General features: G+C 37.2%; 1 protein-coding gene and 1 long non-coding RNA gene across 4 annotated transcripts; both read right to left on the reverse strand.

Moving 5' to 3' along the window:
• On the reverse strand, positions 1 to 16,054 carry LOC126588060 (CBBY-like protein). Of its 2 annotated transcripts, none has more exons than XM_050253194.1 (11): positions 15,711 to 16,054; positions 15,475 to 15,524; positions 15,309 to 15,372; positions 14,885 to 14,933; positions 14,704 to 14,772; positions 13,997 to 14,058; positions 13,480 to 13,560; positions 12,874 to 13,028; positions 12,681 to 12,765; positions 12,102 to 12,245; positions 1 to 423 (listed from the first exon to the last, which is right to left on the reverse strand). In XM_050253194.1, exons 1-11 carry the CDS (start codon positions 15,986 to 15,988, stop codon positions 321 to 323), a joined length of 1,140 nt encoding a protein of 379 aa, XP_050109151.1. In that variant the 5' UTR covers positions 15,989 to 16,054; the 3' UTR covers positions 1 to 320. The 2 variants fall into 2 exon arrangements, with proteins under 2 accessions (XP_050109151.1, XP_050109150.1); XM_050253193.1 differs by lacking the exon at positions 1 to 423 and adding an exon at positions 11,689 to 12,003 and having other exon boundaries at positions 15,711 to 16,053.
• LOC126588066 (uncharacterized) lies at positions 7,962 to 10,543 on the reverse strand. 2 transcript variants are annotated; one of them, XR_007611308.1, is made up of 5 exons: positions 10,243 to 10,539; positions 10,000 to 10,159; positions 9,826 to 9,894; positions 9,215 to 9,273; positions 7,962 to 8,222 (listed from the first exon to the last, which is right to left on the reverse strand). It is a non-coding gene; the product is annotated as an uncharacterized LOC126588066 (long non-coding RNA). The 2 variants fall into 2 exon arrangements; XR_007611307.1 differs by having other exon boundaries at positions 10,000 to 10,543.
• Positions 16,055 to 25,320: the final 9,266 nt, after the last annotated feature.

Raw genomic sequence — 25,320 nt, forward strand, 5'->3', positions numbered from 1 at the left:
TTTTCGGACTCCCACAAAGTTTTTTGATCAATTAAGCTGAAGGTACGCATTAAGTTGCAAACTGTGGCTTAAAAGTGTTACAAAGCAGCCAACTAAAACGGCTCTAAGCTGAAGAAAATATATACACAATGAAAAGAAAAATTTACAGCTCTGCTAATTCTGTTGAAACTTTGAAAGAACCCTCTACGGGAGATGAATCTTCCGGCGTATCCACAATGGAAAGAAAATTTTACAGCTCTGCTAATAGTCTGGCAAAAAGAGGAACATGATTTGATTTCATGACCGTCTCTTGTTGCGCAGTTTAGGAACATGATTTGATTTCATGACCGTCTCTTGCTGAGCAGTTTAGGGATGGTCAGGTCTGCCCCTCCAAAGCCATCCATTATCGCATTTGCCCAAGGGAACTCAGCTCTGGCCGTCAAGCTACAGGAATTCGAAAAAACAATAATAAGTGTTTAAAGTAGGACATCAAATCAAAACTTGATTCAATAATGAGGATTTAAAGAAATTGTAAACTGGTAGGAATTTGAAACAACACATGGAGCGAAAAAGCCTTCACCTGCTTCTTAAAACAACACAATCGCATACTGGCTTCCTGAAATAAGAACACAATCGCATACAGGTAGTCCAGCAACTTCTGCCCCAGCTCGCAATGCAAGAATGATCTTCTCTAAGCTGGCAGAAAACAATTAACATGCCAAAGCGAACAACAAAGTCAGTTAGACAATATATTACTCTACTCATTCATAGAGTACAAGAAAGAATAGATTATATGACGCTGAAATACTAGATATGTGAAATCGCTCTTTAAGTTGCACAAGCATTTGCCGACCATAGCAGCAAAGGATATTTGACATAAATATATGCAAGCTAGCTTCGATTTCACATCATTTCTTTGGCAACACTTCAGCAGAATCTCCAAATGTAGGTAATGGTGAAAAATATCCATACCCAAGTTCTATATACTGCTTTAAGCTATTTCCAAATTTCAGAAATTCCGAAAATATGGCTGAAGCCAAGAATGTCTAAGCACTGATAAAGAGGTTTTGCACATGGTTTTGGTCTAAGCTATTCATAGTTGAAGAAGGTAAAAATATCAAGCAGAAATTTAGACTCGGTATATTTGAGAGCCAAAAGGTTGTGTAATCATCCAAGTAAATTTTCTGTTATCAGAAACTCACTCTTCAACTCCAGGTCGTAAAGTCAAACTTTCTGACATCAGAAACTCATCCATTGCAATTTTCTGTCAAGAACAAATTAATATTAGCTACTTTCATTCTACGTATGAGAGAGCTAAAAGACTGTAAATTTGAAGCTCAGCATGTGTTAATTACATATTTATTAATTCCTCTCCCCTTCATTAATGTGTTTTACACTTTTACCTTGTATTGTAAGATATAAAAGATAATAAGCTATCAAAGTGAAAAGTGAAATGAGTTTGCAAATATCTCAAGATAAGCAGCTATTTATTTTGGGTAAAAATGATAATTTTCATAGATAGCTCACCCTGGAAAAATATACAAACAGCTCTATCAATATAGTGATTAACCCGAAACCAGATTCCTCATTAGCCCTGGAATTATAAATTCTTCCTTGTTTTTGTTCCTCAGTATACATAACTACATGATCAAAATATATTTGCAACAAAGTCTAACATTTCTTTTTGTGTATATCCTATTTTCCGATGCAATGCTGGACATTAAGCTTTCAAACAATCATTGATCACAATCCAATCAAACCAGCAAAACTAATCCATGCAGCCGAGTAAAAGTAATCAAATACTAATAATTTTTGTGCGAAGGACCTAAGTCTAGACTTGTATCTCAGTGGTACGATCAGATATAAATGTTGAGATGCATCCACAAAGCCTAACTTAAGCACTGAATAAGACCGTACCTTCTGTTGCAGAACATTTTTCACAAATAACTCCACCTGACTTGGTTGCAATGAACTAGGCTAACCAATCTGCAAGACAGATTATAGTAGAGTTAGAAGAAAAAGATACATAACAAAGGAAAGTTTCAAAGAGCTACTTCAAGCTAATCATACTTTTCAAAGAAAACAAAAGAGTAAACACACCGAATTAAAATACAAATTCAGCATCTTTTCCTCATCACCAGCACTTGTCCTGAAAGATTAACATAAACTGCATTTAAGGTATAAAATTTGATAAAACCTTAATCCAGATGTTTACAAACTTTTTTTCCAAACCATATATGAGGAAAATAAGGCAAAGCATGACTGTAAAGCGAACAAGTAATCTGGGTCAGAATCTTGTGACTTTCCACATCGAAAAACTCTTACCACCCAGATATGCACTCGGAAATGTAGACATGTTTTAGGGCATTAGCCCCTAGTGGCCGGCCCCACTAGGAGTGGCCGGCCCCTACCCCCTATTTTGCTAGGTTTATGGTTTAATTTTGAACAATTTTTCTATGTATTTGGAATCATTTGTTTGGTTTTGGTTTGTTTTGAATTATGGATTGTTATTGGAATGGATATTATTTTCTCGAATTGCTTAATTGAATGAATGGATTTATATTTATGTATGTGACCAATTCAATCAATTTATTTCTAGGTATGTCTAGTAGGGAAGTTAGTTGTCTGGCAGATAGTGCAACTACGCACACCATTTTGCGTGAACGACACTATTTTACTAACTTCATACCCAAGAAAGCTCATTTGACAACTCTCTCAGGCTCATCCAACCTGATTGAAGGATACAAAAAGGCACGTATCATGTTGTCTAATGGTAAAATCTTGACCATTAAGGAGGCACTCTATTCTCCACGTTCCGGAAGAACGTTGCTGAGTTTTAGAGATATTCGAGATAATAAATATCATCTTGAAACCACTGAAGATCATGGTTCTGAATTTCTTTGTATCACTTCATACGAATATGGCTAGAAGCATATTCAATTGACTCATACTTGACTGAACCAAACTCAATGAATCACGATTTCAAGTCTACTAAATAACTTAAAGAAAAAGAAACCAAATAAATAACTTAAAGAACAAGAAACCAAATGAATAATCTAAAGTCATGAATCTTTACTCATAATTTTAATTTCCTACCTTAGGAGGCCCAAGTAAAGAGGCTCTGTCCAATATTCATAGCCAAGTCCAACCTTCTTAAATGCTACCAATATATCACAAGATAATACAGTGAGATTGACACATAAAACGCAAATTGATCAAGAAAACTTAATACATTAGGATTAAATTACTGCATTTTCACACCTTCATTGAAGCTTTGGTTCCCCAACTGATCAGCATCCAAAAGAACCCTGAAAGAAACGAAAGGAATCGTCAAGAAAAAGGTTTCCGAGAAAACCCAACTCCAAGTCGAACAATGCAGCAACAAATTGCTTCAAAGAAACCACGAAAACACGAAAATGCAATCAAAGAAGCAAGAAAATGTGAAAAGAAAAAAAAAAACAAATTAATCGAAATGCTTGGAGAAAGAAGGGGAAAGAAATCGTCCTACCCGTCAACTTCGAGAAGAACAGCCAGTTCCTGAGATGGGTTCTGGTCCTTAGCGCTGGAGAGGGAGCTGAATGCGGCGAACCGATGGAAGTGCAGACATTTTCCGGGAAAAGTTGAGTTTCTTGGGAAAGTGGAGGAAAATGGACGGACCAAGTTGGGGTTGCGGTTGTTCTTCGGGAGGGCGAGGAAGCGCGCGGTGGTGTTACTTGACAGGAAAATGGCGGCGGTAGAAGAAAAGGGCTGAGCTCGGAGAATTGAGCGCGAAGCGGAATCCATGGCAGTTAGAAGAAGAAAGGTGCTTGCTTGAAAACGGTTATTGTTGATTTACAGCTGACACTGGAAGAAAAAATCAGCTTTTATAGCAGAATAATGGCGGTTCTTCATGAAATGACACATATACCCTTCCTGGATTTTCTACCTCGCGTGTCCTCACGACCCGAAACCAACCCGAGAAAAAACCCGATATAATATGGGGTGACCCGGCATGTCCGATTTCTGTTAAAAGCCCTTGAAGTTCCATTTATTTATTTATTTTTAATTTATTTATTTTTATTATTATTTTAAAAGCACCAGCTAGATGGCTTTCGCAGTCCACCATTTGGAAACAGAAAGACTCATAAAGACATTGTAGCATTCCCCCGACCACATCGTGTGATTGACTAGCATCAAAAATCGAATCCAAAATGTATATTGTGGAATACGAACCTGGAATTTGTCCCCAATTGTTACCCGTGATAGTTCCCATCAAGTTCAAACTCATTTTTGGGGTTTTTGATCCAAAGTGTTAATTATAAATTTGAAGACAATACAGTGATAGTGAAGTCGCTAAACCCAGAAGAAAGATTTGTTGCGTCTCTTCGTGCCTGTATTCTTTCTTCCATGCATGAATTTCATCAAGGATGTGATTCTGTTACTTGTTTCTCAAGGCATACAGAATTCTTAGCAATTACATCCTCGTTGGAAATTCATCTGCATGATTGGATGCATAGAATTAACCGTGCTAAGATATCCTCTCACATGCTGCCCTACAACACGGTAACTGGAATTTTCACATTAGAAGCGGTCTTCTAGCAGCTTGTTGGTTTTTATGACTTACATGTTCAACAAGTCTTGAATTTGACGGACATCAAATCACTGATTAATTAACCTTTATTAGAGACTATTGGATAGTGTATTGAGCAATGATAGGGTTAACTTTTGTTAGAGACTAAACTCAATGTAGTCAGTTTTTTATGTGTTTCAGTTTATAAAATTATTAAATAAGTTATATAATGATTATATTATTACTTAAATTACTTATTTGAGGACACCTAGTACAATACATTAGCATTTTTTCTTCGTTTAAGTGAGATTTCTTAGGTTCGATTTATGTGGATGACGAGTTTGATACCAATTTATTATGGCTTGGTCATTGTGTAGCTTAGCCAAAAAATCCCACCACCTCTAAGCGTAAATAATAACGTTATATTAGAAATGAAAGAAAATTACGTACTTGTGAAACTTTATACACACACACACACTAATATATGCCCACACACAAAGTGTGAAATTTTTTACTTTGAATGTAAAATTGAAGGAGAGAGGAAGAGCGGAAGAGAGTGAGAGAGAACGTGGGAGTGAGGAGAGAGAGGTTGCTTTTTATTTTTATTTTTTTAAATTAGAAATGATAAACTTACATATAGGTGAAGTTTAGAGGAAAAAAAAGGTAAATTTTTGTTTTGTGAAATTACGTTATTGTCCTTAATTTTTTTGTTCTGATCAAGGATTTTCACCGATTTTTAGTTGACAAAGAGAGTTTTATTAATGTAGTTATATATATATATATATATATATATATATATATATATATTTTTTTTTTTTTTTTTTGTGCAGTCTCAGATTTTGGCGGTTATGGCTACCATTGACTTGGATGACAAACCAAATTATGTTGTTCATACATTCCATATATTATAGGGAACTTTAACGAAAAGCACCCGGTACTGTTCACTTTAACGAAAAACCACATTTTTACACTAAAAAGTCAATCCTGGTACTATTCACTTTACCCTTTATTTTGTCCTTATCATTAAAACTCAAAGTTTTCAAACCCTTTTCATTAGTTTTCTATATGGAGTTAGGTAAAATTTCATGTGAAAGGTTTTTTTTTTTTAGGGTACTTCCGGGAACAGATCCAGTGGAGGATCCTTTACATGTAAGACCTATTGCTCATGCAATTTGGGACAGATTTTTCGTTAGCGAAATCTCTTTCCGGGAGTTCTAAAAGTTATTCTCTGAGTATGCGGAGCCATTATTATCCCATGTTCTTTTTGCAGATGATTCGGTGTTATTTGCCGAGCTACATTGCTATGCTGAAGGTTCATGCCAATTAATAAAGTTGGAGAAGAGTTGTCTACTTTCTAGCTCCAATTGTTCAGATGATCTTAAGTTGAGATTGGCAACGGAGATGTGTATTAAACATCAGGATGGATTTGGAAAATACTTGGCTCTTCACGCTGACTTTGGAGCATCGAAGAAGAAAATACTTGGGTATGCCGCTCAGTAAATTTGGATGTCCGGATAAACTTGTTTGGCACCATACGAAGATTGGGGTGTATTATGTTTAAGCCCGGTTATTGGATTGCTCAAGAACTTAATCGCAATGGGAAGGGTGTTGGGGAGTTGAGTGCAGGGTAAAATAAGGATAAGGTGTGGTCTTCTATTTGGCGTTTGGAGGTTCCACATAAACTCCGGCATTTTATTTGGAGGTGCTGTAAAAATATATTAATGGTTCACGTTAACCTTAACTGGCAGAGAATTCGACTCGATACTACATGTTCAAATTGTGAGGATGCGGTGGAAACACAAGACCATTTATTTTTCCATTGCCCATACGCTTGAGTGTTTTGGTTTGGGAGTCCACTCCAACTAGACTCTACTTTTTGTTCAGGGAGAGGATTTTTTTTCAAAAAATGGAAATGGTTATCCAATCGGTATGAGAATGTTGAAGAAAATGGGAAAATAATGAGATGGGTGGTGTGTGGATTATGGAGACTTTGGAAATGCAGGAATAGTTTGGTTTTTGAGAAGCATGTTGTTCAACCAATTGAAGCTGTCAGGATGTTACAACAACAATGGAGGGAGGTAGAGCCAAGGGGAACAAGGTTTACGAATGGAGGTAGGGCATCGGCAGGCTAGGGTGGAGAGTGTATTGCCATTGTGTTGGTAGCGGCCTCCATTTCGTACAATTAAAATTAATTGTGACGGAGCTTAGGCAGAGGAGGCGCTGAGGGGGAGCGAAAGGTACAATCGCACAGGGCCTTTAAATTTGAAGGGCCACAAAATTTGTTGGTGTCTTATATTTATATGTAATAATGTTATATATTAAAAAAAATACTTTTATTAGCACTTTAAAATCTTACAATGCACTTTTACAAGTACACTATTTTTTTTCTTTCTAAATATAAAAATTTGGAGTGCACAATGAGATATTAGGAGTGCTAATAACAACACCTTAAAAAATGATTTTCTTTTCAATTTTATTAATTATATAATAATGCTATATATTCAAATGAAACTCTAAAGTTAGAGTTTTTGAAGCTTTTTTTTTTCTTTATTTGATTGCTTAAGATTGAACTGTTTTTTATTATTTAGTGAAGGTTATGTTTGTAACTCTTTTTACTTATTTAATGACACTTGTAAACTTACAATCAGTGAGTCCTAAATGTTCTTTTGATTTAAGTTATTATTTTCTAGTACCAATATATTGTCATACTTTAAAAATATATATATCTTAAAAATGGCCTCTTTTATAAATTTCGCACAGGGCCCCCGAAATCTCGAAGACGGCCCTGAGCTTGGGTTAGAGAAACGGGACTGGGAGGACATGGTTGGGTGGCATGGGATTTTGCAGTAATTTTTAAAGCCGCATAAGGTGTGGGTAACATTCTTTGTGAGTCCAGTCTAGGGATGGGCAAATACCTATTGGTTATGGGTAACCGCGGTTATCAGCCCATTTAAATTTGACGGTTATGGTTATGGGTATAACCGTTTACCCGTGAAATTTAAATGGACGGTTATAAGTATTACCCGCGGTTATAAACGGGTACCCATTTAACCGTTTATTTTAATATATGTAAAACTAAAAAAAAAAAGTTTCTAACTAGGTTTAGTATCCCAAGATATATTTGGTTATAAAGGGCCATAATATATATATATATATATGCTTCTCTTGAGAGAAAAATATAGTTGATAGAACGGGGCTAATGTTTAATATATGTGATTGAATGTGCTAAACCATTAGCGTGTTCGACAATTTTGTTTTGGAGTCTTTTGGAGCTTTGACCAATTTAAGATAATGATTACCTTGAGCATTTAGAAACATGTTATTATCAGATGATGCGTGTATATATATATATATAATTGGCCTCGAGTTTTCAATAAATATTTGACCCCAAAATTAGAAATCAATTTAAATGGCTTGGATCGATGAACATATGTTTCTAAATAAAAATCCAAATATTTATCAAATTAGCTTATTAGCATATTGATGCATAGTTACATATATATATATGACACACCCCGTCCCGAAGGAGGGCATGCTGGCCGTCACGTGAGAGTGACGTAACCATTTGCACAGTACGGAAGCTTTAAGATACAATTTATAAGTTGATACACCCGAAGGTGAGTCCTAATTTTGTCCAATCTGTCAGAACACCGTCGAATTCCTCGTAGTCACCACACCTTTGTGATTCCTGAACCTGGAGGGGCGCAAAACCAAAATTGAGTGGGTCAGTAAAACAATTCTTTTCCAAATCCAAACATTTCTCAAAACGTTGTAACCCCTCTCCGTAAAACCTGTATACTTTCCCAGAAATATAAAATATAAATATACATATATATATTCTCAATACTTCAATTCATTAACTCAACATTTTCTCATATTAATTATGCCATGCCACATCATCTCAACATTTCTCATATTAATTATGCCATGCCACATCATCTCAACAGTAATAAGGTATGAATGCATCAACATAAATCATATCAGGTGCAATAAAGTAATCAACCGGAGGCCCTCTAATAGCCCTGTACGGTTGAACCTAGAGCTCAAAATCTATCAATCTCACACTCTGCCGGAGTCACTCCACGTGACCTGTACGGCCTTCTGCACATAAGTTACGCTCTAGTGCTTCTCATAAATCATCTGTGCACATAATCTAAGGTCACCCACCAGTCGGAATCTCACTAACACTCTCGCGACTGGCCTGTCGTACCCACTCCACGTGGACTGTACGACTAGCATCTACTTGGATCCAAGACGAGCGTGCGATGCGGTGAATACTATAAGCACTAAACTATGGTGCAGGATTTGAGCCCAATATACATCAACATCATCATAACAGAAATAAATACTCACATGTGCGTCCACCGCACCATTTCATACATATGCATCATAAATCAATTCTTACCTGTGCGTCCACCGCACCAATTCATACATATGCATCATAAATCAATTCTTACCTGTGCGTCCACCGCACCAATTCATACATATGCATCATATATTAATTCATGCATGGCATTTCAACTCACATTTCTATATACTTTTCATATCAATTCTATGCATGGTATTTCACTTCCCGTTTTTCCACATAACTCATATGCATTTCATTTTAAACATATTTTCATTTCAATTCAATTTCTGGGAAACGTCAAGTATATATATATACGGAAAACAAAACTGCCCACTCACCTGGAGTTCGTCCAACAACTCCCTAGCACCACACATCAAGGCGTCACGACGATCGCCGCCTAGAATAGTAATCAAATCCAACCTCAGAATTCATATCGATAGAATATATAACTTATATAAAATACGTCACTACGTAGTTCGATCCGGAAGATCTGCCACTCAGATTTTAAATCCATAACTTCCAGAGGTCCACAATATATCTCTAGGACAACATCCTAAAATTTCATCACCATCCAACGGTCGGATCGTCAATTCACATTTTTACCTAAATGTGAAAACTATAAAACGTTATTCGAACACCTAACCAACAATCCTTAATAACTTTCTCATACGGTGCTCAATTTGGGTATATGAATATACCACGGTGATCTACTCGACGTCACGGACGTCGACATATTTTTAAAATAATTTTTTACTGTAGCACGCGCCCCCACGCGCCAAGGAAGGCACGGACCTACGCGCCCCCACGCGCACCTTCTTCTTCCTTGGGTCGCCGGACTGGTTTTTCCGGCGGCCGTTTTTCAAATTGCCATAACTTTGTCATTTCTCAACGAAATCAAGTGATTCAAAAACGAAAGTTGTAGCCCTTGAAGAGACAAAAAGAATGGTACCTTGCACAACACCTAGTTCTCCGTGGTTTGGCCGGAAACTGCCTCGAAAGCCTCGGAGGTCGCCGGAAACTGGGTATTTTTCAAATGAGTATAACTTCTTCAATACTCAACGAAATTGAGTGAAACAAAAAGGAAAGTTGTAGTACTTGACGAGACGAAGAGATTAATACCTACCTCGACTCCTAACTCGCCGGGGATTCGCCGGAAAGAGCCTCGAAAGCTCCGGCCAAACTTTGAACTTGTCGATCTCCGTGTTCTTACGTCCAAAAACTTCCAACGAAGCACTCCGAGCTTCCTTGGGACCTCACTAAGCTCACTATGAGCTTGGATTGTCCTAAAAATCAACCAATTCAAAGCTCATGAACAGTACACTTTCATGGGGAGTTTAGAATCTAGGTTTTCCGAAGTAAAACTTACCTGAAATGGATACCAACGTGATCGTGAAGTCCTCAGGATTCCAATGGTGGTCTCAAACTTGACGTTGGTATAGATTTAGGGTGGTTTTGGTGGTGGTCCGTGTGTTCGAGAGGGTGAGAGAGAGAGAGTGAGGTCTGAGGAAGAGAGAGAGAGTATGAAGGACAGTATACGGGAAATGAGGAGGGTTTTGAGGGATGTGGGGATCCCACGTGGTCCTTATTCCAATCTCCAAACACCAAACTTTAACATTTTAACCTAAAAATCTAAGTTCCATCCTTATTAAATTCTATTTTATTTTCAAAACTTAGGAACCTAGATAATTAGCAACTTGAGCTTCACAAACTTAGTATTTCTTAAGGGCAATTTCGTCCATTCACAGCCACGAATATAATAATTTGGAACGGGCTGTGACAATATATATATATATATATATGTGTGTGTGTGTGTATACAAGAATATTAATTAACCTACAACCATGCATGATTCTTGTAATAGATTGACCGTCAAATAATTGGGAGACATTGCATATATTCATAAATAATATTGCCGTTAATATAAAAATACATGTTAAATGTACTTATAACGGTATTTAATAGTTAGAAAAAAAGAAAATTATGATAATTTTCAAGTTGTTAAAAAAATAGGTAGACGGGTAGAAAAAAAAAAGTAAACGGGTACACGGTTATGGGTAAATGGGTATAGTTAACCGTTTATAAACGGTTATGGGTATGGGTAAATGGGTATACAGTTATGGGTAAATAGGTATACGGTTATGTGTATAGTTAACCGTTTATAAACGGTTATGGGTATAGGTATACCCGTTTATGTAAATACCCAACGGGTAAAAGATTAAACGGTTATGGGTAAACAACCGCAGTTACCCGCCTGTCATAACCGTTGCCCATCCCTAGTCCAGTCTTATGGCGGAGGCGGAGGCAATACGTGCAGGATTAGTGGCATGTGTGGATACAGGGTTTGATGTTGTCCAGGTGGAATCGGATTCAAAGGAACTTGTGGATATGATCAGTGGAATCACTCAACCAAACGTTGTGATTGAAGGTTTATATATATATTTAGTGTATACAAATGCAATTGAGGTCAGTAGATTTTATTTTTGCTCCCCAAGTCTATAATCGAGCAGTACATCTAGTGGCGTCTTTTGTCTTACGTATGGGAGGATTTCATACATAGGATTCGTTTGAGCCAGAGTGGTTGTTGAACATTTTGGCTTCTGATGTAAACGTTTCTATTCGAGTTTAATAAAATATTTCTTTAACCAAAAAAAAAAAGTTTAATGAAAGCTACTTAATTACGCAACGGATTAGCTCTTATCTTACATTTAACTTAATGTATTCCCAATTTTCTTATTGTGGCTAATGTGATTGATTGATTGGAATCAATTAGAATTAGTAGTTTAATGTCCGGTTGTATTTCTTGTACACAATATTTTTGTTCCATGTCCGGTTTTATTTCTTGTTAGTACTTTAATTTGTCTTCCTTGTAACCAAATTGGTTAAGAGGATTCTCCCGTTCACTCGAGTACAAATTGGTTAAGAGCATTCTCAAGTTTGCTTCTAGTTCTGTTCTAACTTTGACAGATCCCTCTATGGGAGATGAATCTTCTAATAATCCGGCAAAAGGAAGAACATGATTTGATTTCATGACCGTCTCTTGTTTCGCAGTTTAGAGATGGTCAGGTCTGCTCCTCCAAACCCATCCATTATCGCATTTGCCGAAGGGAACTCAGCTCTAGCCGTCAAACTACAGAAATACACGAAAAAACTTGATTCAATAACAAGGATTTAAAGAAGTTGTAAACTGGCAGGAGTTTGTTCCAAGCAACTCAAAAAAGCCTTCACCTGCTTCTTAAAACAACACATGGCATGCCCACTCGCTCAGCTCCAGCCACACCAGACTGGCTTCCTGCAATAAGAACACAATCGCATACAGGTAGACTGGCAACTTCAGCCCCAGCTCGCAATGCAGCAATGATCTTCTCTAAGCTGGCAGAAAACAATTAACACACCAAAGGGAACAAGAGTCACTTAGGCATATATTACTACTCACTCATAAAGAGTATGAGAAAGAATAGGCTATATGATGCTGAAACACTAAACTTGAGATCAAGAAAAGTCAATCCCACGGCTAAGAAAAGAAGGAGAGGAACTTGTACAGAATTTGCCTACCATAACAGCAAAGGATTAAACACTAGATATATGATATCACACTTTAAGTTGAGTGCTGAATCATACATGCATAACCGCACAAACGGTTCAAATTGGTATATAATCTCTTCCTAGTCTAATGTAATCACAAGTTTCTCTTAAACCCTGAACATCATAAAAACCCTAAAACAAAAATAATAGGTAGACACAAACCAACTTTGATGGGACCAAATTAACAACAACAAACAATAAAACGAAATGAAATATGCTAACCTTTCAGACGGGCTAGTATCAATATCTACACTCAGCTTTAGCAATGATGCAACCTCCTCTGCAATCCTTTGCTTCTCAGCAGAAACTGCCCCAGAAATCAATAACAGAACCCTTTAGTACCCATCCTTCTGCACTGGAAAAATGTATATCACAAAACATATACATGACTAATTAACGAAGATGAAGAGTCTACCTGATTTTATTGCCTCCTTAGCTAGTTGCTCATCCATTCCAGAAGATAATCCTGTATCATTCACCAGTTGGCTATACAAACTCTGTTCTACCTCCTTATCTCCAACAATCTTTAGCTTTGAAACTCTTTCCTGGCCAAGCTTTGCAACAATTGATCTGACATTTACAACGAGACAAATAGGTATTAGCTTAGTCCTCTACCATCGACGGAGTACCAGAAATGCGATTTTTTAATCAGAATAGCACCAGAAGCACATTGAAAGAGGAGAAATGTGTCGCAGTATTTTAAAGCAGTAGAAAGTATTCAGCCCATTCAGAAACAGGAATTAAAATCATAATAAAAAACTAATCATTTCCTGTCTATTTGTACTTGATTATAGTATGTAACTTGCAAAAAAAAAAAAACAAGAGCTAATGAAACTTGCAGTGCAACCATAGTCAGTGGCTAAGTCCTTTATGACAACACATTGAGAGAAACTACTGCCAGAATCAGAACCTTAAGCGGCATAATTATAGTCATAGCTACAATGCATTATAACGTCTCTAAAACCTAGAGCAGGTTGGTAACTGTCTGGAAACTTAACACAATAAAAACGTATGTTAATACCTGGCAATTTGATCCCCACTCTTACTATAAGTTGTCAGTACGACCACAGGTATTCCTTCCTTGTATGCCTCATCAATAAACCTGCAAATGGAAGGGAGAAAATGAGTCTAACTAAACATGGCATTGACAAGCATATGTTGGTTAATCACTTATAGCTTCCTATAGATTGAGGATCATCAGTTCATCTAACCAATAGAGTTCTGAATATTTATCAAGAATAAACTCCCAGCATAAAATAACAGCGCTTTGATACATAGGTAGCAAGCTAGCTTCGATTTGACATCATTTCCTTGGCAACACTTCAGCAAAATTTCCAAATGTTGGTAGAAAAGTATAGCTGAAGCCAAGAATGACTAAATGAGTACTGATAAAGAGGTTTTGACATGGTTTTGGTCTAAGCTATTCATATTTGAAGAAGGTAAAAATGTAAAGCAGAAATTTAGACTTGGTATATTTGAGAGCTAAAAGATTGTGTAATCATCCAAGTAAGTTTTCGGTAATCCGATCAGAAACTCACTCTTCAACTCCAGGTCGTAACGTCAAACTTTCTGACATCAAAAACTCATCCATTGCAATTTTCTGTCAAGAACAAACTAATATTGGCTACTTTCATTGTACAAGTGGAAAATAAAATAATGGGAGAGCTAAAAGGATATTTATTAAGACCTCTCCCGTTCATTAATGTGTTTTACACTTTTACCTTGTACTGTAAGATATAAAATAATAAGCTATCAAAGTAACAAGCGAAATGAGTTTGCAATTATATCACATAAGCAGCTATATCTTTTGTGTAAAAACAATAGTTTTCATATGTAGCTTCAAGCAGAAAATAATAAAAAGGTTCTGTTGTTTTTAAATCAGCCTGCTCACCCACCCTGGAAAAATATACAAGCAGTTTACAGTGTTTAACCGAAAGAAGATTCCTAATTGGCCCTGGAATTATAAATTTTTCTTGTTTTTATTCCTCAGTATAAATAACTATATGATCAAAATATATTGATTCAAAGACTATAACATTTCCTTTTGTGTGTATCCTATTTTCCGATGTAATGCTGGACATTAAGCCTTGAAACAATCATTGATCATAATCCTATCAAACCAGCAAAACAAATCCATGCAGCCAAGTAAAATTAATTAATTACTAATAATTTAAGCCTTGTACGAATGACCTAAGTCTAGACTTGTATCCCTAAAACCTAACTTAAGCACTGAATAAGAGCGTACCTTCTTTTGCAGAACATTTTTCACAAATGACGCCTTCTCACTTGTCGGCAATGAACTAGGCCAACCAATCTGCAACACAGATTATAGTAGAGTCAGAAGAAAAAGATACATTACAAAGGAAGTTTCAAAGAGCTACTTCAAGCTATTCATACTTTTCAAAGACAACAAAAGAGTAACACACCCGATTAAAATACAAATTCACCATCTTTTCCTCATCACCAGCACTCATCCTGAAAGATTAACATAAACTGCATCTAAGAACCTTTTTGGTATAAAAACTGATAAAACCTTTATCCAGATAGATGCTTTCACACTTTTTTCAAAATTAAATATGAGGAAAATAAGGCAAAGCATGTCTGTAAAGCGAACAAGTAATTTGGGTCCGAATCTTGTGACTTTCCACATCGAAAAACTCTTACGACCCAGATACACATTCGGAAATGTAATTCAATTGACACATACTAGATTGAAGCAAAGTCGTGAATCATGATTTCAAGCCTACTAAATAACTTAAAGAAAAAGCAACCAAATAAATAACTTAAAGAACAAGAAACCAAATAAATAATCTAAATTCATGATCTTTACTCATAATTTTAATTTCCTACCTTAGGAGGTCCAAGTAAACAGGCTCTGGCCAACTTGCACAGTCAAGTCCAAGCTTCTTAAATGCTGCCAATATATCACAAGGTAATACAGTGAGATTAACACATAAAAACACAATTTAATAAAAAAGACTTAAGACGTTAGGATTAAATTACTGCATTTCCACACCTTCATTGAAGGCTTGGCGGTTCCCCAACCGATAAGCATCCATAAGAACCCTGAAAGAAACAAAGAGAATCATCAAGAAAAAGGTATCCGAGAACACCCAACTCCAATTGCAGCAATAAATCAAAGGAACCACCAAAACACGAAAACAAAATCAAAGAAGCAAGAAAATGTGAAAAGAAAAAAAAAACAAATTAATCGAAATGCTTGGAGAAAGAAGGGGAAAGAAATCGTCCTACCCGTCAACTTCGAGAAGAACAGCCAGTTCCTGAGATGGGTTCTGGTCCTGAGCGCCGGAGAGCGAGCTGAATGCGGCGAACCGATCGAAGTGCAGACATTTTCCGGGAAAAGTTGAGTTTCTTGGGAAAGTGGAGGAAAATGGAGGGACCAGGTTGGGGTTGCGGTTGCTCTTCGGGAGGGCGAAGAAGCGGGCGGTGGTGTTGTTAGTTGGCGGGAAAACGGCCGCAGCGGAAGAAAAGGGCTGAGCTCGGAGAATTGAGAACGAAGCGGAATCCATGGCAGTTAGAAGAAGAAAGGTGCTTGCTTGAAAACGGATATTGTTTGGATGTATTCGTATTCAACGGGCGGAGTGAAAACTAAGATTTTAAGGGGTCGTTTGTTGCACCGGACTGTCTTGGACTGGACTAGCTGCAGGGACTAAGCTGGACTGGCTTAGACTAGACTAAGCTGGACTAACTTAGTGAAGCGTTTGGTGCAGTGTCGGACTAAGAAGCAGGATAATGAAAATAGTACTGTTCACCAAATTTGTGTTTGCTTAGACGAGGACTACATTATTGTTCTATTTTAATAGCTCCAATTACCTGTGCCCAACGCCCAAATTTTTGCCATTGTGTAATAATGCTTCAAATCTCATGATTTGGGTTAATTGGAGCATATTTTTGCCATGTATATTATGAATCTTAAAAAAAAAAACAGGACAATTATTTTGTTTTTAGTACCTGCTAATAGATTGGGACATATTATAGTTGAGTTTAAGATGGCAAATTGGTGATCAGATATTTATAAATTTTCAGAATTCTTCAGCTTATCATATAATGACCAACATTACATTTCAAGTGGATGAGACTCCCCACCCCTTAAGGCACATTCAGGCAGCAAAGTGAGTGTTTGGGAACTTGAACTATGGAATTTCTCAACTCTATTCTATATAAAGCCTTTTGCAGCTAAGCCCTCACTGGCTTATGGGATCCGTGTACATAAACCCTGAGCTCTTTTAATCCACATCCCTTCTCTAAGCTCTTTTAATCTGCAAATGTAGTTTGGTTTAACAATGTCATACTCATTTGTAATTAACAAAATATATGCTACTCAACAAGATTTAAACATGGTTAAAAAAAAAACAAGATTTAAACATGAGAGTGAGTGAGAAACATGAAAGAAATGCGGGGCACTCAAGAACTAAAGCGAAATTATTCATTATTTAATATGATTAATGCAATAATCTTACAACCAAAAAACACAAATCTAATGTCCAATATTTGAGTAAGCAAGTCTTTTTATGAAAGGGGCATTTTTCAAGACACAAACTTTACATTTATCCAAAATATATGAAATGTGAGCTTGCATATATGCAAGTTGAAAAGTAAGCATGCATTTCCAACAAAGATGAAGTTTACAAACAATGAATTGAGTTATAATAAAGGAAGAATGTTCAGATATCACTAACTAACATCAGTAGGTAATTGAATTTGATTTTGATCAAATGACATCAATGTTTACTTAACAAGGAATTAGAATTGTAATCGTTTTATTTTTTAAGTTCCTGCGTTTACTAAAGTGTAGGTATGTGAAGCATTTCACTCCCTAACTTTCCCCTGTGTTTACTTACACTTATGAATTCGGAAAACTATTGGTTTCCTTTTGAAATTCTTAATCAAATACCTCAAAATCAGGAACCATATCAATTAGGGGTAGTTGATCCCATTCCCTTCCTTACTCCCTCTATTCCTTAAGTTTTCCGATTCCTTCCTTTTTCCATTTTTGTTATCCGGTTCCTAATTACTAAACAAAGAAGGCTTATACCATTAAAATAAAGAACTTGAGAAAAAAAAAACATGAAATTGATTGATTATTCAACAAGTGGCAGTGTTAGTGTTGCACACCGACAAAGAATTTATCTTCTACCAATGTTTAGGCGAGGGACTTCCAAATCTCGAGAAAGGAATGCACAACATGATCACTTCAAAAGTTATGTAAGAGGGATTTGGAAATTACTACTCCAAAGTTCCAAATCTATGTCGAATTGGAGTAGTCATTTCCAATTCTCTCTTACATAACTTTGTAATGCTCACATAGACTGTAGAGCATTTCTAATCACTGCTATCTAACATTTGTCCATAAAAGTTGGTCTTAATACACATCACCGTAGCTATTTCAATTATGGGAATGGAATCAACTAAGTTGGGTCAGTTCTAAACATTGAAAGGCAGCCAATATTTGAAGAACCTATTAACTTGTACCAATTTATATATACAAAATCAGGGTATATATAAAAATCAGAAAGCCCATCTTCCTCATCGTCTGCATCAGCACCAGCAGATGTTAACAGAATCCGATGAGCAGTAAACAGAATTCAATGTAATTCCTCTTGCAAAGACACCAACTTTTCGCAACAATGAGATTAAAAACCAAATCAACCAACTATCAAAATCCAATGAGCGGTAAACAAGCTATACATTATGCAAAAGAGGCAATCAAACGGCCAAAAAACAGCCACAAATTCCAACCTTTTTGCGCAGCTCCAAACGCTTCCGCCGCAGTGCCTCCCCTTGCTTCTGCTCAGCTTCCCTTCTCCTCTTCTTCTTCCTCTTGTGAAACCCAGACACGAAATCACTTCACAAAATCGAAACAAGCAAAGCATCAAAACCCAAAAATTCAAAAAAACCCAATTCAGAAAACGCAAAAAGAACAAAATTTCAGGGCTTAGATTTCATCACTGAGCAAATTTTGTGATGGCAGTTTTTACTACCTGAGGATTTGAAAGAAAAGTTGAAATATGAAAACCCCAAATTCTAATCTCAATTTGACCTAAAAATCAAAACCATAATTTGTTCAAGTGCAGAGGTCTATCATTGAAAATTTCTCAAACCCAAAACAACAAAATCACGATATGCAAACCAAATCGACGAAATAAATTGAAGATTCGAAGTTTACCTGACAAGTTGTAGAGATCAGGGCGAGGAGGAAGACGATGCAGATGCGGATGAGGGAAGGCGCATAGATCAGGGTGAGGAGGACGACGATGAGGGAAGACGCAGAGATGAGGACGAGCAGGACGAGCGACGTAGATTCTTGGACGAGTGACTCTCGCGGGTTTCTCTCAGGGCTTACGAATCCGCCCAAAAATGGGGATCCTCGTAAGGAACTCGTAAGGAGGTGTATAATCCGAGCGAGTCCGACTTAAGATCATTAAACCTAATCCTGGTGCAGATCAAACAAGGGACTATAGTCTAGTCCAGTCCAGTCCTCTCTAATCCTGTCAAACAAACGGGCCCTAAAGGATTTAAAAAAAGATAGATTTTATATGATTTAAGAGGATTAAAGACTTTTATAAAAAGGAATTTTAACGAAAAGCTCTCGGTACTGTTTACTTTAACTAAAAATCATATTTTTACACTAAAAAGTCAATCATGGTACTATTCCCTTTACCCTTTATTTTGTCCTTATCATTAAAACTTAAAGTTTTCAAGCTCTTTTCATTAGTTTTTCTTTTATAAAATTCATATAGATTTTAGTCTTGGTTATATATATTCTCTGCTCTCAAATCCCACAAAATTCACAATTTATTAAAATCCTCCAAAATCTTAATTTTTTTTAATACACTTAGATTTGCATGAATTTTAAAATCTTTTAATTGACTACATCTAGATTTGAATCGATTCTAAAATCCTTTAAATCTTTTAATTGACTATACTAGGATCTTAAAGTCTTTTAAAATCATCTCAAATCCGAGCTTGACTACATCTTTTAAAATGACTGAAAGTATTTTAGAGAAAATGTTTTTGGATTTCAGTGCTTTTGGCAAGAAACATTAGTTATGTACTTTTTCTAAGAAGCTGTTGACCCTAAAAACTACCAAGCATACGTGGCACGCAGGTCGAGTAATCTATAAGCTAACTACGTCCTTCGGTTGAATGTGGGGCGTGCCAACTCATCGGGCGAGCTCGGCTGAGGAGTAAAATTTGTTGATGTTGCGTTGGGTGCGCTGCTGACTTCTAAATCTCGCGACTGCAGCCGATGAAGGAACACTCTCGACCATTGGGTTCTAGAGCCTGAAGACAAGGCTGCTAGTTCTGCGAAGTTCAATATCAAATTCGGCTTTCAATGTGCCGAATGTAATAACTTGTAACACCTCACTTCGCCAAAAATGCTAATGAGCTGACCTTTGCCAATAAGGATTTGAAAATCCTTCTCGACCGAGACTTGGATAGATAACCAGTCGGCCTCGACGTAGTTCTGTTTATCCAAACTGAAGGTGCTCTGCGATCGGCTGATTCTACGGCAACAGTGTTGTTTATCCAAACTGAAGATGTTCGCGGTTGCCTTAAAAGTGCTGTTTATCCAAACTGAAATGTGTTGGCGAAAAAGAAAATAAAAAAGTCTCAAGGTTGTTGAGAGAATTTGCACAGGGTAGTTTTGTGTGTTGAATTAGAGATCCCTTTTGTCGTTGCCATTGCCTCTATTTATAGATTTTGTACTGCTCAACCATTGAAATAAAGTATTCCAGTACCATTCTAACTCTCAGCGTCAGGATATTGTGATAAAGAACCTTTTTGATAATATCCCTCAAAGTCAAGATTCCTCGGGTCAATGTCGTATGCTCCTTTCATCTTTGCAGAACACCAATCTAATCCAAAGATTGGTTATAATATTTAAATGCCATGGATCTTTGTCATCCAAATTCCATGTACCAATGATATTCTAGTTTGCATCGTTATCTTGACTTCAAACCATGCATCTTGACCATTCAAACCTCATCTTAATGCACCATCACCATGCTGCACAATCTGATAATAGGAGTCTCAAGTCTATTTGAATTGTACTGCTTCCCGTATAAGAAAATATCAAGATAATTTGTTAAACGATAATTATTATGATAAAAAATCATAATATTATCTTTTAATAATAACAAAATTATCTTCATTTTTCATCCGATGGTTGGGAGCTATGCTCAATCAACGGTCTTGATCGCACGGGCCGATGATGTAAATTTGGATCCAAACAGAAGCACTTTAAGTATTTTTCCAAAATTTACTTGCATCTTTACTAAAGGTTAGTTCTAGAAATATTTTCATCAAAAATATTTTCAATTATTTTAAAAGTACATTCAAACGAGCTCTAAGAAAATATCAGCTTTTATAGAAGAATAACGGCGTTCTAAGTGAAATGACACTCATCTCCGTCATGGATTTTCTGTGTTGTGTGTCTCGACGACCCGAAACCAACCCAAGAAAAATGCGATACAATTTGGGCCTGATTCTGCAAAGTCCAAAATTCTGTTAAAAGCCCATGAAGTTAATGAATTAGCTCGTTTTGGGGTTTTTGATCCAAAGTGTTAGTTAATGAATTAGCCCATCCATATTGATAGAAAAAAAAAAGAATCAACATTTAATCATTGTTTAAAATTTCTTTTCATATGGTCGATATTTACATAGAAATATCTAAAAAAATCATAGAAAGATATGGAAATAGGTGGTGAAGTTTAAACTTCACTTCATATCGAAGAAATTCTTAAGTTTAGGCTAATGTCGACATATATAGTCTATATTTCTGGCACATTTGTAAAATATCGGAAAAACTCTTATATTTCGTCCAAACCAATGTTTGATAATCCTTAAAATTATATTACGTCCAAACTGATATCGATATTCGATATATCCGTCGATATTTCTCCAAATATGGATATCAATATTTTCATCAATACGAATAATTTTAAACATCGCATTTAATATGAACCATTTGACTCCAGCTCCCAGGTTTATGCCAATGCGATACTGACTTGAGTTAAATGTCATAGACGAAAAATCCATAAAATGGATAATAGGAACGATCATCACTAGATGACTCTGATATTCTAGGTCATAAATTTGATCATGTATGTATTTGGTTATGAAATTTTGCTAAGAATGTTCTACCTAGAAAAATGGTATGTTTGAAAGTGCTTTTCATAAGTAAAGGTACTTTTAGATCATCAAAAGCGATTCTAACTATGTTACGTAGAAAAGTTAAAAGCAGAATCAAGATGGACCTACATATATGTTACAAGTTTAGGGTTTAGCCCAAGTGCGATCTAACCATGGCGGCGAAAAATGTGTTTCAAAGCTCAACCATGCAAGGAAGACGAGGGTTCTGTCGTATTGAACGAAATGAGTGTTTCAGGAAAGGAAATATTTTTGCTTATCACCCTTAAGTGATGGTGATGCTTACTATCTTATTTATCACTGTTGAATGAGTTTAAATTTTGATATTTATGTATATTCACTCCACATATCTCAAAATTTAAACTCATCTAACGATTATAAATAAGATGACCAGCATAGTGAGGAAAACTGATACCTTTGACTAAAAGGATTGGCTTCTCTATCTTTTCTCCCTTTCCTTTTCCTTTTGGAAAATAGAAAAACGAAACCCTGAAGTCAAATTTTGTTGAAAAGATTATTTTACTGGAAGGCATCTTCTTCTGTCGAAGATGCTCCACTCACAGTGCATCGTGGACAGCATGTCATGGACAGAAGGGCTCTTCACATGGATGCTCTGACAGCAGCATTGTGGACAGCAAGGATGTCATTTCCAATATTTTTGTTTATTGCATGCGTATGTAATAAGATGTATATAAAACCTCTGTTGCAATTGCAGCAGATTGATTAATCAAAAACATTCAATCCATTTTATATGGTATCAAGAGCAAGGTTAATTCAAGCAGACCCTTAGCTTCTTCCCGCTGCATCTTTTTCTACCATTTTTTTCTTCTCTGTCGTTGTTCTTTCATGGGTGACGAACAGAGTTTGGATGGAAATAAATCCAACATTTCCAGTCCTTTTTTCATTCACCATTCCGACCATCCAGCGATGGTTCTCGTCTCCAAACTTCTCAACGGAGACAACTACTCCACTTGGTGTCGTTCTGTAAAGCTTTCTCTGAGTGCTAAGAACAAGCTGGGTTTTGTAGATGGTACACTGGAAGCTCCTGATGAAAAGACGAAACCGAATGATTTTTCTTCCTGGAAACGCTGCAACGACATGATCGTTTCCTGGATCTTGAATTCAGTTGAGCAGACTATCCATGATAGCATTGTCTACTACACCACACCCCAAGCGATTTGGCAGGATCTTGAAGATCGTTTCAGCCAAGGTAATGCACCCAGAATTTATCAAATTCAACGAGAAATAGCTTCTATTTCTCAGGATCAATTATCTGTTGCTGCTTACTATACCAAACTAAAGAGTTTGTGGGATGAACTTGCATCCTACAATGATCATGAGTCTTGCACCTGTGGTGCTTTAAAGAAGCAAGGCGATCAAGCGGAGAAAACCAGATTGATGCAATTCCTCATGGGCCTCAACGAGTCTTATGGTGCTGCGCGAGGCAACATTCTGATGATGAAACCATTGCCCTCTGTGCGTTCAGTGTATTCCATGATTGTCCAGCAAGAAAAACAGCGCGATGTAAGCGATTCACGTGAAGCTGCAGAGATATCAGCAATGGCAGTTCGTCCATGGCAGCAGTCGTCGCAACCTGGCAACAGCTCATATTCCCGTAGACAACTCCACTGCACTTATTGTGACACCGCCCACCATACCATTGATACATGCTACAAACTGCACGGATACCCTCCCGAACATCGTCTTCATCGTAGCAACAGAGGTGGTGGACGTGGGAACAACAGTGGTGGACGCAACAAACGCCATGGAAGTTCTGCCAACAATACCACCAATGGGGCTTCTCTGCAAGAACTGCATTCCGCTGTACCTGGCCTCTCTGACCAACAATTCCAGCAGATACTGTCCATCATGAACAACAATGAGACAACACAGAATCCTCCCAAAGCCAATGCCGCCGTCAATGCCACTGAAAACTCATCAGGTTTGTCAAAACCTCTGAAGCACCTACGTCGATGGATAATCGACAGTGGTGCAACGGATCATATTACATCTTCACCAACTTCACTCACTCGTTGTCTCAAAAGTGTCAACTTACCACCTGTTCAAATGCCTAGTGGACAGACAGCTCCTATCACATCCATTGGGAATTTATCTTTAAATTCTTCAGTTCATTTGCAAGACGTATTATGTGTGCCAACTTTCAAAGTTGATTTAATGTCTGTAAGCAAGGTCACTAGTGCCATGGCTTGTTCAGTAACCTTTTTCCCTTACTGGTGCATTTTGCAGGATTTGGCTACGAAGAAAACGATTGGTTTGGGTAAACAGCGTGGAGGACTGTATTACTTGGTGGCGCTGCTTTCAGATAGGCCAACACCTTCTGTCAAACCTTCATGCAGCCTTGTCACCTCCTCCACTGAATTGTGGCATCGACGTTTGGGTCACATATCGCCATCTAGATTAGAGTTTATGGCAAAAAATATCTTGCATATCCCTTTCAAGTTGAATGATGCTTGCGACATATGTCCATTGGCCAAGCAACATCGTCTTCCTTTTGGCATTAGTTCAATTACTACTAAGAAACCTTTTGATCTCATCCATTGTGACATTTGGGGTCCTTATAAGATAAGTTCTCTTTCTGGAGCCAATTATTTTTTAACAGTGGTAGATGATTATTCTAGGTTTACATGGGTTTTCCTTATGCATCATAAAAGTGAAACACAAAACCTACTCAAACGTTTTTTTTCCTTTGTGCAAACACAATTCCAAACACAAATCCAAACAATTCGAACCGATAATGGTGGGGAGTTCCTTTCTTTACGTCATTTTTTAAAGGATATTGGGGTTGTTTTTCAACATTCATGCGTCTATACACCTCAACAAAATGGGGTTGTAGAACGCAAGCATCGTCATATTCTTGAAATGGCACGTGCTTTACGTTTTCAAGCTAATCTTCCATTACATTTTTGGGGGGATTGTGTGTTAACCGCTGTACACCTTATAAACAGATTCCCAACTCCTCTTCTCCATTACAAAACCCCTTATGAACTACTTCATGCCAAACCTCCCACTTTTTCTCACATACGTGTGTTTGGATGTCTTGCCTATGCGACCAATGTACACGTTTCTCATAAGTTTGATGCCCGCGCTCGGCGTTGTGTATTTCTTGGTTATCCTTTCGGCCAAAAGGCTTACAAACTTTATGATTTAACAACAAAACAGATTTTTACGAACCGGGACGTCATTTTTCATGAAAATACCTACCCTTTTCAGCCCTTGCCAACTTCTCCCACGGTAACACCACCTACAAACATGCCTTTTTACCCCATTGTCGATCCCATTCCTTCTCCATCCACTCTAGAACCATCTCCTTCACCGTCTACTTCACCATCCCTCCCTGCCTCATCCCCTTCTATCCTTTCAGACGCTTCTTCACCCCATCCCACCACCTCTGACACATCTTCCCCCAATCCCATAAATCCTCCTCTTTCCCCTGATGACAGTATCGCTCCATTAGACTCTCCTGGGCGACCCCAACGCCATCGCACTGCTCCTGCTTACCTCGGTGATTATGTATGCTCCCAAGTGACGCTGCCCACACCCAAACCATCGTCGTCTTCGTTGTCCAATCTTTGTAAAGGTACACGGTATCCATTGAGTAATTTCTTATCTTATCACCGTTACTCACCAAGTCATTTTGCTTACATTGCTCATGTTACTCATGATGAGG

Source organism: Malus sylvestris, chromosome 10 (genome assembly GCF_916048215.2).
Source record: "Malus sylvestris chromosome 10, drMalSylv7.2, whole genome shotgun sequence".
NCBI lineage: Eukaryota > Viridiplantae > Streptophyta > Magnoliopsida > Rosales > Rosaceae > Malus > Malus sylvestris.